Source organism: Lissotriton helveticus, chromosome 2_1, assembly GCF_964261635.1.
Source record: "Lissotriton helveticus chromosome 2_1, aLisHel1.1, whole genome shotgun sequence".
NCBI lineage: Eukaryota > Metazoa > Chordata > Amphibia > Caudata > Salamandridae > Lissotriton > Lissotriton helveticus.
In genome coordinates this window covers 1,792,043,641-1,792,061,459 of record NC_136059.1, presented here as the reverse complement: position 1 = coordinate 1,792,061,459, position 17,819 = coordinate 1,792,043,641, and the positions used below count along the sequence as shown (strand labels likewise).

Here is a 17,819-nt window from a genome sequence, read left to right as displayed (position 1 = left end):
ACTGTGTTAAATCAAAGATTAGGGTTCTTGAGGTTCCTTCATAAGTGTGTTCAAAGTGATCAGGGTCTTACTCCCACCTTTCAGTACTTCTGAGAGAAGAAGCTGTCTGGAGTCTTTACTCCCAAGCAGCTACACACCATTACATAATTGGCATATGTTGTCTTACCTCTCCCTTTCCCACAGGCAAAACATGTACTGAATCATGAATGAGGAAGCATTCACCTTCCCAGTTTTTCAATGTTGTAAAAGTTAATTTCTAGCTTTTGAATACACTTCTTTTGCTGCTAGAGGTGGCAGCATCCTATGTTTCCCATCTCGCTGTATTCCACTGGATCACCCAGACAGTTGCAGCCCCCAGGTTGGACCATGATATCATAAATTTGAACCTTTCCCAATCAAAATGGTCACAACTGGTTGACCAAGAGGCCCCTTCAGGGATAAGTATGCTGCTGGTCAGGTTTACACTTTCCTGCTGCTCCTGCCTCCATTTCTCACTTCACTGCTGGCTGTGTCAGCAAGCAGGATCATGGTACCAAGAGATGGTGGAAAGGCCGCTTACCATCACAGGGACTCAATGACAGCTCTAGCACTTCTTTGGGTTAGTTCCTTTCTCTGCAGTAGCTGACAAGATGGGCGCAGTGGTTTCATCAGCAGTTATGAGCCCGCTTCATGTTTGTCTCTGGCGGCCTTCTTATAATGTTGGGTGTTCACAACAGTGAGTGGGGTGACTCCGAAAGCTGTGAGCCAAAATTTAGTCCCACGGACATCACCCTGGAATGCTTTAGTCTTTACCCATATGCTGTATAGGCGGTGGTCCTTATGTCTCCCTTCAACATCAAAACCTGTTTTAACAAAGTTGTTTGGAGAGGCGTGCACACCGCTTTTCAGAAGGCGGCCATTTTCTTTATGGCCTACCTCCTTGAATCCTTTTATTGCTTGATGAAAAGAGTGAACTCTCACAAAATACAGAGACAGAGTTTGCGTTTGCATGATTGCGTTACAACATTTAGTAGACTGATAAAACATAGCTACCAAGAGCTCCGTAGCACGTTGTACTCCTTCGGTAACCCTTGGCCTTTTAGCTGCTCCACTGTAAATGCGGCGATTTTTCAGTCCATAATGGAAGTGCAAAAAGTAAATTTGCAAGTCCCAGAGTGCAATGTGCTGTTGTCTGAAATGTGTGTGTCTGAAGTGTTCTATCACACGTGATTGGAAGCTTCTTGGCAGTAGTACAAAAAGCCAGAAACATGCAGTTTGTGTTTTTTTGCCTATATTCCACTTAGAACTGAAATGTATACATTTTTGGGAGTAAAACAATTGTTTTTTGTTACACTTTGACATGAAAATATTGTTAATAACAACTCCCTGTAATTAACCACACTTAGGCCTTCTTTTCATCTGTACTTGTTGCTGGAAGAGTGCAACCAGCGCCCTGCTGTAACAGGATTTAAATGTTTCCAAAGTGTGGGCCCATCAAGTGTTTTCAGACAAAGAGGCTGGGGAGATGGCATTTCAAGTGCTGATGCTCTCATTCGACCACCAGTGGGCGCACATTAACACTCATCTAAAACAGAAAGAGGAGCTTAAGAAATTATGTTGCTCAAAACAATGAGAGCCTCCCCTGATCAGGCTATTTAACAGTAGCTACAGCGTGTTTAAAGAAACGCAAAATGAAAACCTATGTGCTGCACCAGAGAGACTCCTGGTCGCAGTTTCACAGTACATAGAATACTTCTAATCCTTCTTAGCTATTAGGCTAAAGGGACTACCTGGCACATGCATCAATATTGCATTTTGCGATTCCTTAATTGCGAAAAATAAGGAATCGCAATTAAGGAATTGCAAAGTGCAATGCATCAAGAAATTGCTAAAAAAAATAGCGATTTCTTAAAACGCCTTAATTGTGATTCTCTAATTGAGAATCGCAATTAAGGAATACCTCCCCATCCATTCCTATGGGCCTCTAGGAAAGACATTCTTAATTTGCAATTCACCATTAGAAATTCGCAAATTAAGAATGCAATTTCAAGGGTGCAGGGGTGTCCAAAGAACACCCTGTTGCACCCCTGAAATCTGCTTAGAAGTTCATTTTGCACACTCACATGCCCCAAGGGCATGTGTGTGTGTAAAATGGAACTTTGAAAAATGCACTTTAGTGCATTTTTCAAAGTTTTCGCAAATTACCATGAAGGTCAACTTCATGGTAATTTGCTACCCTTATTTGCGAATTCGCAAATTTTTAGAGTTTGATGTATTGCATTTAAGGAATCTCAATTTGAGATTCCTTAAATACAATCGCAATTTAAGAAATCGCAATTTTGCGATTTGTTTAATTGCAAAAATTCCAAAAATGTTAATGCATCCCAAAAATGGAAATTGCATTCGCAAACGGACAAATTTTGCCATTCGCACCATTTGCAAATGCAATTTCCTTTGATGCATGTGCCCCCACGTCTCTACTCCAAAACTGGTTTTGTGGAGCTGAGTGTTCATAAAGTGTGCATTATTTGTTTAAAATCCGCAATGAAATTGACAAAAATAGCAAAGCAGTTCGGTTTAATAAACTGGTCTTAAATAGAGCACATTTTAAGACCGATTATATTGTTAAGGCACTTGTTGAAGAGATCTGTGTGTATACAGCAAAGCTGACCATTAACAAGGAAAAAAATGGAAATTGATCCAGGGCCCAATAAATCACCCTATTTTAGCCCTTCACCTGCTGAACAAAAACAGTACTGCCTGCCTTTCTCCTGCTGAAGTCCCCATTGCGCCATTAAGATGTATCAACATGGTTGACACTCTTGTTTATTGTTGGTGACCACGGCCAAAGACAGCATTTTATTCCACTTGTGTGACTAAATGATCGCTGTCTATTGTAAAAATGTATCTTGTCAAGCGTGTTTTTGCTTAGGGCCCAGGATAATGGTCCTATGTAAACTGTTAAAATTATCTTGAAGCGCTGTTGTAGTTTTATTATTTGGCGAGTAATACTATATGAATTTGTCAATCACAGGATTCTATTTTAAATGTATTAGACTGTGTACTTGGGGATATAGGCCATGTGTATTGTGGAGGTTTATTAGTTGTGCTTTTTACGACACAACCCCTTTAGAGCATCTACTCCCCCCAACACTACCCTTTTCATCTCATTCAAAGCACTGGAATCAGCAAGACTCGGGATGGATAGAATATTGGTAAACCGCAGCAGTGGTTAAAGCACTTACAGCAGCAGTGTGTGTGTACAAGAATCTGAGGATCCCAGATTTTTCATCACAAAATACCTGAGCTGTTTAATGTGCCTGCTGTAGAGAATTGTATGCAACCTACTGCATGGACGTTCATACCCTAGTAAGGCTTCTCAGTGGGTTAATGCATGTGTTGCAGCGATCTTGGAGTAAACAGCATGTTACAAGGTCCTAGCAAAATATCTCTGCGGGACAAGCGACTAAGCATAAGTTTGAGTTTTTGCTGATTTTAACTCAATCTTTATATCTTTTAAGGCTGATAATATGAATACCTTTAGAATGGAAAAAACTTCAAGTCCATTATCAGTCAATGTAATATATTGTAATAATTAGTGTAATTACCTATATAAATACAATACATCATGCTTTTGCATACTGAATAGCTATGGTATTTTTCTCGCCTATGTGGATCTCAGGAAGTACATATATCTTGCTTTCTCTCTCTGTTCTGCTAATGTCATCATATACGTTTTACTCACATTTCATCTGAAAGTGTTATGTCTTTTCTAGACTTTGAAACAATTAATCGCTTTCATATCACAGATCTAACAGGGACAATCTTTGTTTTACCCCCTCATTGCCTGCTGATTGTTGAATAACGATGTGGAAGGGTTCATCTGTTCTACCTTTGACTACTAACATCTGCTCTCTGTCAGAAGTCTCTGAAAAAATGAATTACTCGCTCATTGTCCTTGAAGCAAACAGCTCGGCATGCATGGAACGTGTACTTAGCTGCAGATATTTCTTTCAGTGGTAACAAGGAACATAGTTCTCTGAGACATTCAATTTGGGTCAATCCTTGTGCTACTTCATATATAGGTCCCGAAGCCAGTTCCTGGCCAGTCAGTCAGTGTGAGAATCTGCTTTCTGTGAGCTCTCAAACACTGCTCTAGTCCTAGCTTGGTTTTGAAAAGTCTGAGTCTTTAGTGGTGAAAGTTCAAACTTCATGCCTGATCCATTTAATATAATTTACTTTAAATGTGATCTAACTATGTGTTTTATTTTATTGAGGGTTTGGTTGTGGCTTTTTAAATTGGCTGTATAAGCAATCCCCATTTTCTTTAAATTTAATGTTTTTTTTCTTCTCATTTCTTGTCAAACTTGTAGAATCATGACCCCTACTTTGCCACGGGTTGTGCCACTTTAGACCATGATCAAAGCTCCTTTCTTCTCCCATCGCCCGATACACATGTCACTGGGCAATACTTTCTGCATATAGCTGCATCCTGACATGCATCTCCTCGTTGGGCCATTGGCAGCCACCTTAGAATCAGCCCTGCCTGAAGATATTTCTTTCTGCCACCACTCTATTCTATATTCTACATTGGTTATTACGCTGTCACAGAATGCTGTATTTGGTGGCTCCATCATTGCATGTCACTGTGTGTTCTAAAAGAGTAGTTTGCTCTTGGAAAAGCTTTTTAAAAAATAGAGAAATAATGTTTCATAATTTGCAAAGCTAAAGAGACCTAAAACATGAATTCAACGCAAAGGAATTGCACTAGGCAAGCATACTTAAACATGCTAGGCCTAATGCTCTGAGACACAGCTGTATTAAAGTTAACAGGGCTAAATAAATTGTAAAGTTAGCATTTAAACTTGATCTTGATCTTTTAAGCAGACTTTATTTTTCAATGAATGGTTGCTGGACAAAATGTTTAATTTTTCGTTTGTATAGATGTTTCAACTTCCAAAAAGACCACTGTTAGCTAATGAATAAATACACTTGTTATTTAGAAAGTTAGGAATGAAGTTTCACACATGGGGATGTAGACTCAAATGGGAGAATGAATTATGAGAACCTTCGAGATGATGAGAGATAGTTGCAGTATTAAAAGTTGCTGTCTAAAGAATATTGGGTTTCTGTGAGAAGACTGGGAGTGAACGCATTCCCATGGGCGAATCAGATGCTGGATGGTCGGCAGAAGAAGCTACCTGAAGATAGAAACAATATTTTGTTTGTCTAGAATAGTGGTTTTTCCTAGATTAGAGCCCAAGCCTTTTCCATTTATCCACAACCCTTTATCCGTAGTTTGCAACACTATACTGAGTTTCTTGAACCTCTTCTTTTTACGAGAAGTTCTGCTTTGATTGATTATAGATTTATTTGAGCTGAGGTTTAATGCTGGGCCTTTATGCTTTATAATTCTTTCTCAATATCAAAAGTCTTGATGGATCTATGAGACGGACATCTTTTCTCCCTCATTCTTAAAATGTGGATTTTCTTTCCTATATGTAACACACTTAATGCAATGTATTGTGATGTATGATTACTTATTGATTATTGATTTCTAATGAGATTTTAACAACTGAGAATGAGGAACTTAAGTTGTAACTTTAATGAAGATGATTTACTAAGCCTCTGAATAATAAAACCCTTTAACTCATAACAAACTCTCTTTACTGCCTGATCGAGATAGACATTGTTATACATTTGGTATGATTTACAGCTCTTAATCTCCTCCAAAACCACGTTAAATATTCATCCACCTGAGTAGAAAAATAAGGCCAGCGGGGATCAGCCGATGATAATGAAAACATCCCCGCTCTAGCACTCTTAATGCTATTAAAATGCAATGTGTACCCACCAAACAACGTCTTAAAAGTGAATTGTGTTTTTTATGTGTGTATACTGGTCTGTCTTTAGAGACCTATAATGTACTAGATATTCCTATCTACTGAACCTGACCACTGAACTGATTATCTGTGTTGTGTAAATTAATAATGTCCTGTTTACTTGCATTTGTGCTACCGCTTTTGCTGCATGCTTTAAAGGATGAGTGAACTACTCCAGAGATAGGAGCGTTACAAAAACAAGTCATTTAAATGACCAGTCCTCCCCTTTAAGAATACTCCAGGCCTCCTTTTAGGTGTGGCACATTCAAAAACCTTTTATATTGAAACAATACACAAAGTGGCCTTTGGGCCAGCCTTCTTCAGCCATTGCTTTGGGACAGTTTCAGTCACGTCTTGGATCAGGCCAAAGAAGTATTTTACTTGTATCAACATGCTATTGATTAGTGGGTTGTAATTGTTGGAGTCATGATACATCTGACAGCCTACTGAATACATCTTTTCTAAAGGTATGTTTTGGGCGTTGGACAATGTTTGACTCATATTGCTTTAAATCAACCTGTCTACAAATGGTTATTTTAAATATTTTGTGAGCTGGAGTTTGAGACCTGAAACCTGCTATTACGACCAATTTTGGGATGTTTTTAACTTTGCTTCTGTCATCTGTTAAATATGCTTTCATTGTGGATGAGCAACTTTCTTTCGACGTTTTTACCTTCATAAATATGCTGTGTCAAATTCAAAAACAAGGATTGATGAGGTTACGTTGATGTTTCACGTAGTTTGAACCTCTTCACTGTGGGAGCAATTGTTAAGCCTTTTCTCTGACCATCTGTGCATATTTCCGTTTCTGGATTTTTAAAACGGTAAAGTTCGTGACTAAAAAGACATGTGTGTGGAGCGAATGGCTTGAAACCTGCCTGCCTACACACTATTTATTCTGAATACTTTGCTACTTAAACCTGCCTGCTTGCACTGCATCGTTGGTTTCAAACAAGAAGAGACCTGGATATTTTAATCGGAATGTGTTTGTCTCTCTGGGATCGCATTTTCATTTCACTTTTACTGTGCCTCAAGAGTCTCTTTTTCAAACGGTTTCATGTGGTGTTTTATTTTACACTGGAAAGGATTTAATACTGTGTGTGGAGCCCATGTGTGATCGTCAGCAAAGGCAACGGCACATTTTCATTTTGTTTGGATTTGAAAATGATTACCTGTGACGTTAATCTTCTGTGTGCCAGCCGACATCCATCCTGAAGGAATCTTTCAGCTATGTTGTCCCCGCATTCCAGAACGTAGTTTGAGCAGGCTGTGAATGATGAGTCATCACGCTGTGATGACAGGAAAGTCGCAAACCAGCAGAGACACTGCGTGATTACGTTTGCCTGACACCTACCCGGAACTATGAAGTGTCCTGAGAAAGCGTCATAATTCACTTTCTGTATCAGCATGGCAGCAATGTTTTGTGGAGAAATAATTACACGGACTTTAAGAAGTGGAGCTGCGCATTGAGTCAACAGTGACTACATTTATTTTGTCAATTTTTTTTTTTGCAAAGCTAAGGTCTTACAGCATTATCGTGACAACGGTGACTACTTTTATTGTTTTAGTTTCTTATTTTGAATTATTTGCTAAACATGTGTATTGATTTACATGTTTGTGTTCAGAGTGACTGATTTATTCACTTTTACTGCGTGGAACTGTTATGTGCTGAAATATTTTATTCAAGTGCTTCTTTACTGTTATTTTGATGGATTAATTTACGTTTACTGAATTGAGCTACTTATGTACTGAAACCTTTGTTCAGGTGCTCATTTAATTATTTTTTAAGTGTTGATTTTTAGTTGTCAGGTTTTACTATGCTGAGTCGTGGAAATGTTAGATTTTTCTTTATGGTAATGAACCACATATGTGCTCAATTTATTGGAGGTGTTTGCTTTAATTTGTTGAGCCATATAAGTGCGCAATTTGAGATGCGATGCTCAATTTAATGTATTTCTAGTGATTATTAAGTTGGAGCGTGTGATACTGATATATGTTTTGGAACTACTTTCGGTAAGTGTTGAGATTTATTTATGCTGTATGTTTTGATGAACCACTTATTTCATAGTGCTCTATTCTAATAGAGGGTGTTCACATTTTTACTGCGAAGAGTCGTGCAGGGACTACATTTTCCTTTTTATTGCATTGAACCACTTATTTTCTTTCTGCCTTGTCCTGTCCCATTGCCTTTCCCTGTCTGGATCTGCTGCCTGGAATGTATGATGCGTGCCTGCATCTTACATCCTGGGTTCCAGATTCCAGGCCAACTGATTTTATGATACCTGTACCTGAACCTGTTATGATGTGCTGTGCTTCAACTCTGATTCATGCATTAAACTCTTCATGAAAAGCTACTTTAAGTTTCCTTGGATCATTTTACTGGCGACGAGGTAAACCCTACTATTTCTGCCACCATCCTTGAAGCACAGCACATCATAACAGGTTCAGGTACAGGTATCATAAAATCAGTTGGCCTGGAATCTGGAACCCAGGATGTAAGATGCAGGCACGCATCATACATTCCAGGCAGCAGATCCAGACAGGGAAAGGCAATGGGACAGGACAAGGCAGAAAGAAAATACTACAGATGTGTTGCATTCTGTAGTATTTTCTTTCTGCCTTGTTCTGTCCCATTGCCTTTCCCTGTCTGGATCTGCTGCCTGGAATGTATGATGCGTGCCTGCATCTTACATCCTGGGTTCCAGATTCCAGGCCAACTGATTTTATGATACCTGTACCTGAACCTGTTATGATGTGCTGTGCTTCAACTCTGATTCATGCATTAAACTCTTCATGAAAAGCTACTTTAAGTTTCCTTGGATCTTTTTACTGGCGACGAGGTAAACCCTACTATTTCTGCCACCATCCTTGGAGCACAGGAGCAGAATTATTCATTTTGAAACTACGTACTAAGGAAGAAACCTGTAATACATATTCATCAGCCTTTTCTTCTTGACAGCACTGGTTAATGCTTCTACATCGAAACTACGAAAATTTACGAGCTACCAGTGTTTTCCTACCTATTTTTAAAACTTTTCGTTTTACCAACTGAAAACAGAAAACTACAAAGATTCTTCAAAAAGCATCGCTTCTACCGTTTTATTCAGCGCTCCTCCGGATGTTTCCTGCGCTTCTGCTCCGGCGATCCGGTGAAGTATAAAACTGCTTTTATTCAATTTCAAGCCTTTTTCGACATTTCTCCATGCGCGAGGCTTTGCTTGCGCGAGACTTCCTCTGCAGACGCGCGCTGTGAGGCTTCTTCGTTACACGCGCTGCGTCATCATCACGCGCTGCGTGATCACGTGACGCGTTCTTCCTGCCTTCACGCTGCACGCCTCAGCGCCATCTTGGTTGCCATAACAACGGAATACACGGCAACGCACAAGAATCATTGTCGAGGCTTCCTAAACGTTTCTACTCGCCGGAAGGTAAAATAAAACTGTATATATACGCCGGATGGGAAAATAATAACAGATTTATCTTTATTATCGTTTTGATTTCAGTTTCAAGTACTTTTGCCGCATTTTCATTCAATTCAAAGGAAAGGATTTCTCTCTTCTCTTCGAACTGGTGACTGTACCACTTAAAGAACTATTGTTAAGCCCTATTTACGTTATTCGTTTTGTGTCTATTATTATTTGGTGATAATTTTTTTCATTAGTTAAAGATTGGAGGAAGTACCCTTACTTTCTCTAGCCACTATGCAATTTGACCCACCTTCAAAGTTTTTGCAAACCAAAGGAGATCCACCCATCCCCTGGACTAGGTGGAAAGAGGAATTCTTTACTTACCTTAAAGCCATGGATGGCGAAAGGATGTCAGCGGAAAGGAAAAAGAACATTTTCTTACATTGTCTTGGCTCAGAAGGACAACTTGTCTTTAGAACTTTACCTCCTGTGAGATCTGGTGGGGATTCTAATGTTTATGATGAGGCTGTACACAGAATAGAGGGAAGGTTTAAACCAGTAACCAGTGTAGCCTTAAACAGGTTCAAGTTTTATACCAGAGTACAAGATGAGAATGAGTGCTTTGATGATTTCTTAACTGCTTTACGTGCACTTTCTCTCCATTGCAATTTTGGTCTTATAACCGACGAAATGATTAGAGACCAAATAGTGGTGCATGTGAAAAGCAAAAAAGTACAGGAGCAGTTATGGATTTTAGGGGATCCTAGTTTAGAAACTGCCATTAGTACAGCTAAAGCATTAGAACAGTCCGACAAATGGATCAAATCTTTAGACAAAGCCTCTGTTCAATCTGCCCCGTCCACATCCACTGGTGAGGTTAGCACTGTGAATGTTAAAACTCAAAGTTCTAACAAATACGAGGGCAAAGGTAAACAATTTTATTGTTTTAGGTGTGGAAGTCCGGATCACATAGCTTCTTTTCCACAGTGTCCTGCTCTGAATAGACAATGTAATAAGTGTAATCGCACTGGACATTTTTCTAAATATTGTAAGACTTCGATTAAGCCAGTTAATGATTACAAGAAACCTTCCTATGCCACTCCCAGACGTGCTAATAGTAATGTGTCTTATGTTGCGGAGAGAGAGAGTGACGATCTGCTAGTCAGAGAGTCTGGTATTGTAATTTCCATACAATCTTCGTTCGACGTGACACTTGCAGATACTTTGCCTCCTCCTAAGAGTTCAGTGAACATACTAGGTAAAACTCTTGAACTTATGGTAGACTCCTGTTCACCGTGGACCATAATCACTCATGATTACTGTGTGGAGTCATTTGGTAACTTAATTGATGTGAATTCTTTGTGTGAACCTGATATCGATGCCTACAATTTTGATACTTCCAAGATCAGTTTTATTGGTTTTAAAGAAGTCCCCATTATTGTTAAAAATAATTCAGCTATCATCAAGATGTATGTAGCGTCCAAAGGTGTGAATGTTCTAGGTTGGCGGGACCAAGCTAAGTTGGGGATCTCGTTAAATCCTAGGTTAAAGGATCCTGTATGTGTTCTTGCTATAACTGATGGGGACTATGATCTAGCATCCATGTCTAAAGAGATATCTATCGCCTTTCCCAATGTCTTTTCCGAAAAACTTGGGAAATTGACTGGTTTTATGCATAAAATCAAAGTCAAACCTAATACTGTGCCTCTGAAGCAGAAGTTGAGGGGCGTTCCCATCAGTGTCAGAGAGGAACTCAGAGTCATGCTTGACAACATGGTTAAAGATGGTGTTATTGAAGAGGTAGAATCCTCCGAATGGGTTTCGCCTATTGTTTTGGCGATTAAACCCGACAAAACTATTAGGTTGTGTGTAGACCTGAGAGCGTTAAATAAATGTTTGGTTACAGATTGTCACCCGTTACCTAACATAAATGAAATGTTATGTATGCTTGATGGTGCCTGTGTGTTCTCCACTTTAGACCTTAGGTCTGCATACCACCAGATAGAGCTCACGGAAGACTCAAAACATTTCACCGCCTTCATCACTCCCCATGGTGTGTTTCAGTTTAGAAGAATGCCTTTCGGCTTAGCGTCAGCCGCTTCTGTTTTCCAGAGGGCAATGTATCACATTTTCAGGGATCTGAATGTCTACGTCAAATGCTTTCAAGATGATATTCTTGTCTTTTCTAAAAATATCTCTGAGCATGATGGTCACCTTAGGGAGGTTTGTTCCAGGTTGGAGAAGTTTGGTTTGACCATCAAAGCTAGTAAGTGCAAGTTTTTTTGTAAGACAGTAGACTATTTGGGCCATTCGCTTTCAGGGGATGGAGTTGTACCAAAAAAAAACCTTGTGGATGCTATTGTTAAGGCTCCTTCCCCAGACAACAAGGAAAAGTTACTTTCTTTTGCAGGACTTTGCGAGTATTATAGCAAATTTATCAAAAATTTTGCGAACAAAATGGAACCTCTCAGAGAACTTACTAGGAGTTCAGCTAAATTCATTTGGTCAGAGAAACAGGAACAAGCTTTTAAACAAATCAAAGAGGAAATTGTTAATGCTCCTACTTTAAAGTCCTTTTGTGTCAATAAAAAGTGCATTATTACTGTTGACGCCAGCCTTTATGGCATTGGTAGTGTGTTAAGTCAGTCATCAGGTAAGGATGAGTGGTGTGTTGCCTTCTCCTCGAGGACTTTGTCTCCCACGGAGAGAAGGTACTCCGTAATTGAAAAGGAACTTCTGGCCTGCATTTGGGCTGTTGAGCACTTTAGGAATTATGTTTGGGGAAATCGTTTTGTACTACGTACCGACCATAAACCCTTAGTTGGGATTTTATCTCCTGGAGGTGGATGGAACTCCACTGCGCGTATAGCTCGTTTGTCCTCACGCCTTCAAGAGTATGATTTCGAAATTGTGTATGTTCCTGGTAAATGTAATGTGACTGCTGATTTTCTTTCAAGGTTTCCTTGTGAGGAGTCTCCAAAGATGGATATTGACCTCGATGTGGTTGCCTCTGTTGGAGATTGTGTTTCCAAGGAGTTTATTTCATTGTCGGAAGATGAATGGTTTCTTGAACTTGGCAAGGATGTGGTTTGCCAACATCTGTTTGATTTTGTCAGGAATGGTTGGCCACCCCATAAGGGTATTTCTCCAGATATAGCTCCTTTTTGCCAGGTTTCTTCGGAAATTGAAGTGTTTTCTGGTTTACTCTTCAAGTCTGGTAAATTAATTCCACCTCAATCCTTACAAGAGAAGATTCTTCTTCTCGCTCACCAGAGTCACATCGGCATGTCATCGATGAAACGTCTAATTAGGGAGAGCTTTTGGTGGCCGGGAGTGGACAAAATGGTGGATAGGCTGGTGAGAGACTGTTCGCATTGCGTTAACAGTGATAAGATGCTTCATGTGACCTCTGCTCCTCTCAAGCCTGTGTCTTGGCCCACCTTTCCCTGGCAGAAAGTGGGTTTTGATATATCTGGTCCATTTAAACAGTTGCCTTTTAATGCTCGGTATGCTTTAGTTCTGGTGGACTACCACTCCAAGTGGCCCGAAGTCAAGTTTGTCAGTTCTGTTTCTTCTCAATCGGTCATTCTTTTCCTTAAGGAAGTCTTTGCCAGGGAAGGATTTCCTGAAACCTGTGTCACCGATAATGGTGTTCAACTTGTGTCAGATGATTTTGAGAAATTCCTCAGTGCTTGTGGTATCAAACATTACACCACCTCTCTCTATGAGCCTAGGGAAAACGGCCAAGTTGAACGCTTTAACCGTGTTCTTAAGGATTGTTTGAATGTTGTGCAGTCTTCGGATGATAACTGGGTGGATGTTGTGAGGAAAAGATTGTGGACATATCGTATCACCCCCCACTCTGTTACCGGTGTTAGTCCCTTCAAGCTCCTTAAGGGTAGGGAGCCTCCTTCTGATATATGTCCCTGGTGGATTAAAAAACTTGATGTAAAACTTGATGTAAATAACTCTATTTGTGACCTTGCTGCTGTGGCCAAACGGGTTGAAAACAAACAACTACAAATGAAAACCTTGTTTGATTCCAAAATGAAAGCTAAAGATAATGACTTTGTGGTGGGGGATTGGGTACGAATTAGAAAGCCTGGCTTTCTCGTCAAGGGTCTTTCTAAGTTTTACCCTCCTATCAAAATAGTTAAAGTCTTTAAAAATAGCGTTGCCACGCAAGACGGTAGGGTATGGAACGTCCGCAGAGTAGCTAAGTTTTGCAATCCTGAAAATGTACGTTTCTCTCCTTCCTCCACTCAGGGTATTTGCCTGAGGAGACCTGATGTTTTTCCTCTTTTACCCTCTCCCAGTTCTGTTCATCTAGATTCCTCAGTTGCCTCTAGAGTTAAAGTTTCCAATAGGCAAAAGTGTGTTCCCAGCAGATATCTGGATTAATGTTTTTTTTAGGGATAAGATGTGTTGCATTCTGTAGTATTTTCTTTCTGCCTTGTTCTGTCCCATTGCCTTTCCCTGTCTGGATCTGCTGCCTGGAATGTATGATGCGTGCCTGCATCTTACATCCTGGGTTCCAGATTCCAGGCCAACTGATTTTATGATACCTGTACCTGAACCTGTTATGATGTGCTGTGCTTCAACTCTGATTCATGCATTAAACTCTTCATGAAAAGCTACTTTAAGTTTCCTTGGATCTTTTTACACATTCAAAAACCTTTTATATTGAAACAATACACAAAGTGGCCTTTGGGCCAGCCTTCTTCAGCCATTGCTTTGGGACAGTTTCAGTCACGTCTTGGATCAGGCCAAAGAAGTATTTTACTTGTATCAACATGCTATTGATTAGTGGGTTGTAATTGTTGGGGGATCAAGAGTGTTGATACTACAAACCTTGTCAAATAACTTATTCCACATATATCGCTGATGTTTTGCAGGCAATGTGAGGAACCCGAAGAACATAATGTGAAAGGGATGATTTGGTTACCTTTGGGCAAATCATGACATGCCAGGAGTTTACTGTAAGTCTGATACGTCTCTCATCTTCAGTTTATTTATTCAGTGTATGGACAACTGAGAGACAATGTGAAAATATGTTAACTGTGAATAAACAAGAAGAACAAGTATTTTACTGTGGAAGAAAACTGGGTCCTATGGTAGCTGTTTTTTTGCCTGTGCATTCTCTGCAGAGAGACTGCAAAGGAAGCCTTTTCTGAAAAGTTTTCCAGTCTGTAATTTGAGTTTAAGAGGTTGCTATGAGGAGAAGATCAAAGCATGTTTGCGGAAGCAGATCCCCCTAACCACACCAGCCGTGCACATCTTTGAATGTTGCAAGCTCCAAGCAGCAGTTGTGAAGGTGGCTAGAATCAGTAGGGTGCAAGTATTAGTGATTAATCTGAAACGGGAACTCTCCCTGTACTTTCTGGTCCTCGATATCGTACCCAGAAAGAGAGCTACTAAGCTTTATATGAAATGGGTTCTGCTTTTCCTGGGTCTTGAGGTGGATGAGAGGCAGACTCACGGATAGCAGTAGTCCAGCTGTGTTCCAGAATTCCATGGGTCTCCAGAGCACATTGACAGGATCAATGGATGACTGTGCAGGGTAGGGCAATGACTAATTATGCAGTAAATTATGTTCATACCACTCCTAATTCTAGGTATTTTTAGGTTTCGCCTATTATCATTCGCTTGCGAATGTAATAGGCGAAAATTCAAGTGCTCAATCGACTCGTGAAACCACTGCGGTTTTCTCACAGTGCATGTGAGTCACGTGACCACAAAAGTGGGTCACGTGACCACACAAGCACGCGCATCTCCCTATTCCGCCTGCCACACTTCTCCTCCCCTCGCTCGCATTCCCGCCCCCCCAACAGGCTCTCCCGCCCCCATCCGGCTTCTCTCCAAGCGCATCGCGCTTTCGCACACAGGCATTCCGCCTGCCACACTTCTCCCCTCGCTCGCATTCCCGGCCCCCCACCAGGCTCTCCCGCCCAAATCCGGCTTCCCTCCGGCCTCTCTCCAGGCCATGTTCCCTCCCCTGCCAGAGTCCACCCGCCCCTAATTTATCTCTCACATCAAAGCCCCCAGGACCCCCTCCCCCGCTCCTCATCATCTCAGACCCCCACCAACCCCCGTCATCCACATCCTCGCGTTGCAGCTCTCTCGTCCCGGGCTGCTCGCCCTCTCCTTCGGTCCTTGCAGACCCCCTTACTGTCCGCCACATCCCCTCACCCCGACCTCCACAGAACTCCGCTGTTTCTTCATGGACCCTTCAAAACACCAGATGCCATCGCCCTATAACCCTAGGAAACTACCCAGATCCCCCTCTAACTACCCAGACTCAGTCATAACCCTTCCCCTCAGCCCTCGCTCACCCCCGCCAGACCTCCAGCTCACGGTGCCCCCCCTGCAGACTCCTGCAGTATCTTAAAACCCCCCTCCGCGCATGAACCGAGACCCGATGAGGCTCCGCTCCAGCCTGCCCTCTTACATCCGCCTCCTCTCCCCCTCAGCGCTTGGCGGGCTTCAGGCGCTACACAAATGGTTAACCTAGATATCTTCTCAGGACCCATCAGATCGTTTCCGATCCACTCAGCTCCTCCATACTCCCCCTGTCCGCTCTCTTACAGACTCCTCAGGATAAGTCTATCTACAAACCCTCTCAGGCTCCTTCAAACCAGCTCCAGTCTCACACAGACGCCACGCACCGCAGAGTGCTCAGGTCTCTGAATCCACAGACCAGTCACGCAAACCTCCTCACCTAAGACGCTTCGGACAGTCTTAACGTTGACGCCAGACCCCCTCAAACCATATCCGCTCTCATAAACTCCATACAACTCAGACCCCCCTCAAACCATATCCACTATACAAACCCCGCCCCAGAACCCCTCAAACCATATCCGCTCTCATAAACTCCTTACAACTCAGACCCCCTCAAACCATATCCACTATACAAACCCCGCCCCAGACCCCCTCAAACCATATCCACTATACAAACCTCGCCCCAGACCCCCTCAAACCATATCCACTATGCAAACCCCGCCCCAGACCCCCTCAAACCATATCCACTATACAAACCCCGCCCCAGACCCCCTCAAACCATATTCGCTCTCATAAACTCCATACATCTCAGACCCCTCACTCTTCTGCCCCCTCCAGACTCTCATGCGTCACAGCTCTCTCTCAGACCCCCTCACCCCACAGAGTCCTAGGCCCTTCCGACTACAAATCCATCTTCGAACCCTCAGAAGTACTTAAACCCATGCCCTCGGGCACTCTTGATCTGCACCCCACCCCATGTACACCTCCACAGACACCCCGAGCTCTCCTTCCCTCCACTCTGCCGGCCGCCCCGGGGCTGGGATTGGGTCATGGGCTCTGCTCCCTCGGAGTCCCCCCTTCACAATCCTGTAACCCCTGTTATTTAGACTGACCCTAATTACACATTGGATTACATATGTGGCAGCAACAGCACAACACTTTCTTTCCCTTGTAGCGCAGCGTAAACTTTTTCGTGCACTTGAGGGGGCCTCTGTACCATCGGATGGTTCTCTAGGTTCGGAATTCCACACATGATAAATGGCACCTATCACAGGTTTTCCATTTCCAAATGGGGGATAGCATGCACATTTGGTGCTTTGGACACCAGAATCTGTATGTCCTGGGGGTAAACGACTTTTTTACTTGATTAATGCTTCACGAAGGGAAAAAAAACAATAACATTTAAGTATTTAAGTATTAATTATTTAAAAAAATTAAAAGCCATTGTTTATTGTAATATCAATACATCTAAGTCACGTCAATACAAAACATGTGATATTACAAATACTAAAAGTGTCACATATGCTAAAGTTAAAAGTCTCAGACCAATACAACAGATTCGACCATTCGGTAGAAGAAGGTAATTGAGACAAGTCAAACAATCATGTTACTGGTGACGATACATGTGAGGGTCCCACATTAAAATATGTCCTCCCCTTACTTTAACACAGGTGCCCAGCTATTAAGCCCTGAAGAAAAGTCCGATAATTGAATGACGGACTTGGAAACGCGTCGGCTTTGGCTTTGAGACATTCATATTAAAAAAAACGAATGCTTCTTTCGCAAAAGGCTTTGTCAAACATGTTCATGAGTTCAATGTCTTAAAAAAAGTGCATCGAGCTTTAAGCCTTTGTGGTACCAGGTTTAAACTAAACTCAAATAGTCCCTTTTAAAACCGGGTGGAATCATTTAGTAGGGTACAATCTTGAAGTTAATAATCATTGTTTGTGATAAATGTGTTGTATATATTGAAAAAAGTATTTATTTATAATTTTCCAATGTGTTTAATGTTATAGTTTATGTAAATATATGTTCTGTGCACGACAAAGCAACCTCAGACTTTTGGTTCAAACTTACAGGAAAAAATGTGCTGTAATTTGTAACTAATTGAAAATTTAAAACATCCAAGGATTAAGCACCTTAGGGTGTGATTCTGCGTAAAATAAAATATAGGCAGATTAAAACAGTGACCGGGTCCTTCTTATTGTTTAGCATTAAAGTTAAAAGTATTGGCATTGTCAATAACAATATATAAATATAAAATGTCATTTAC

At 41.3% G+C, this 17,819-nt stretch overlaps 1 protein-coding gene across 2 annotated transcripts in view; it reads left to right on the top strand.

Annotated features, from left to right (window-relative positions):
- Window positions 1-17,819, top strand: part of ZGRF1 (zinc finger GRF-type containing 1) — an 829,426-nt gene that overhangs the window by 27,320 nt on the left and 784,287 nt on the right. For both annotated transcript variants that reach the window (XM_078676730.1, XM_078676729.1), the window contains exon 2: window positions 14,164-14,247. In XM_078676730.1, coding sequence (XP_078532856.1) covers window positions 14,227-14,247 — 21 coding nt within the window. In that variant the 5' untranslated portion in view covers window positions 14,164-14,226. The remainder of the gene's footprint in view (window positions 1-14,163; window positions 14,248-17,819) is intronic.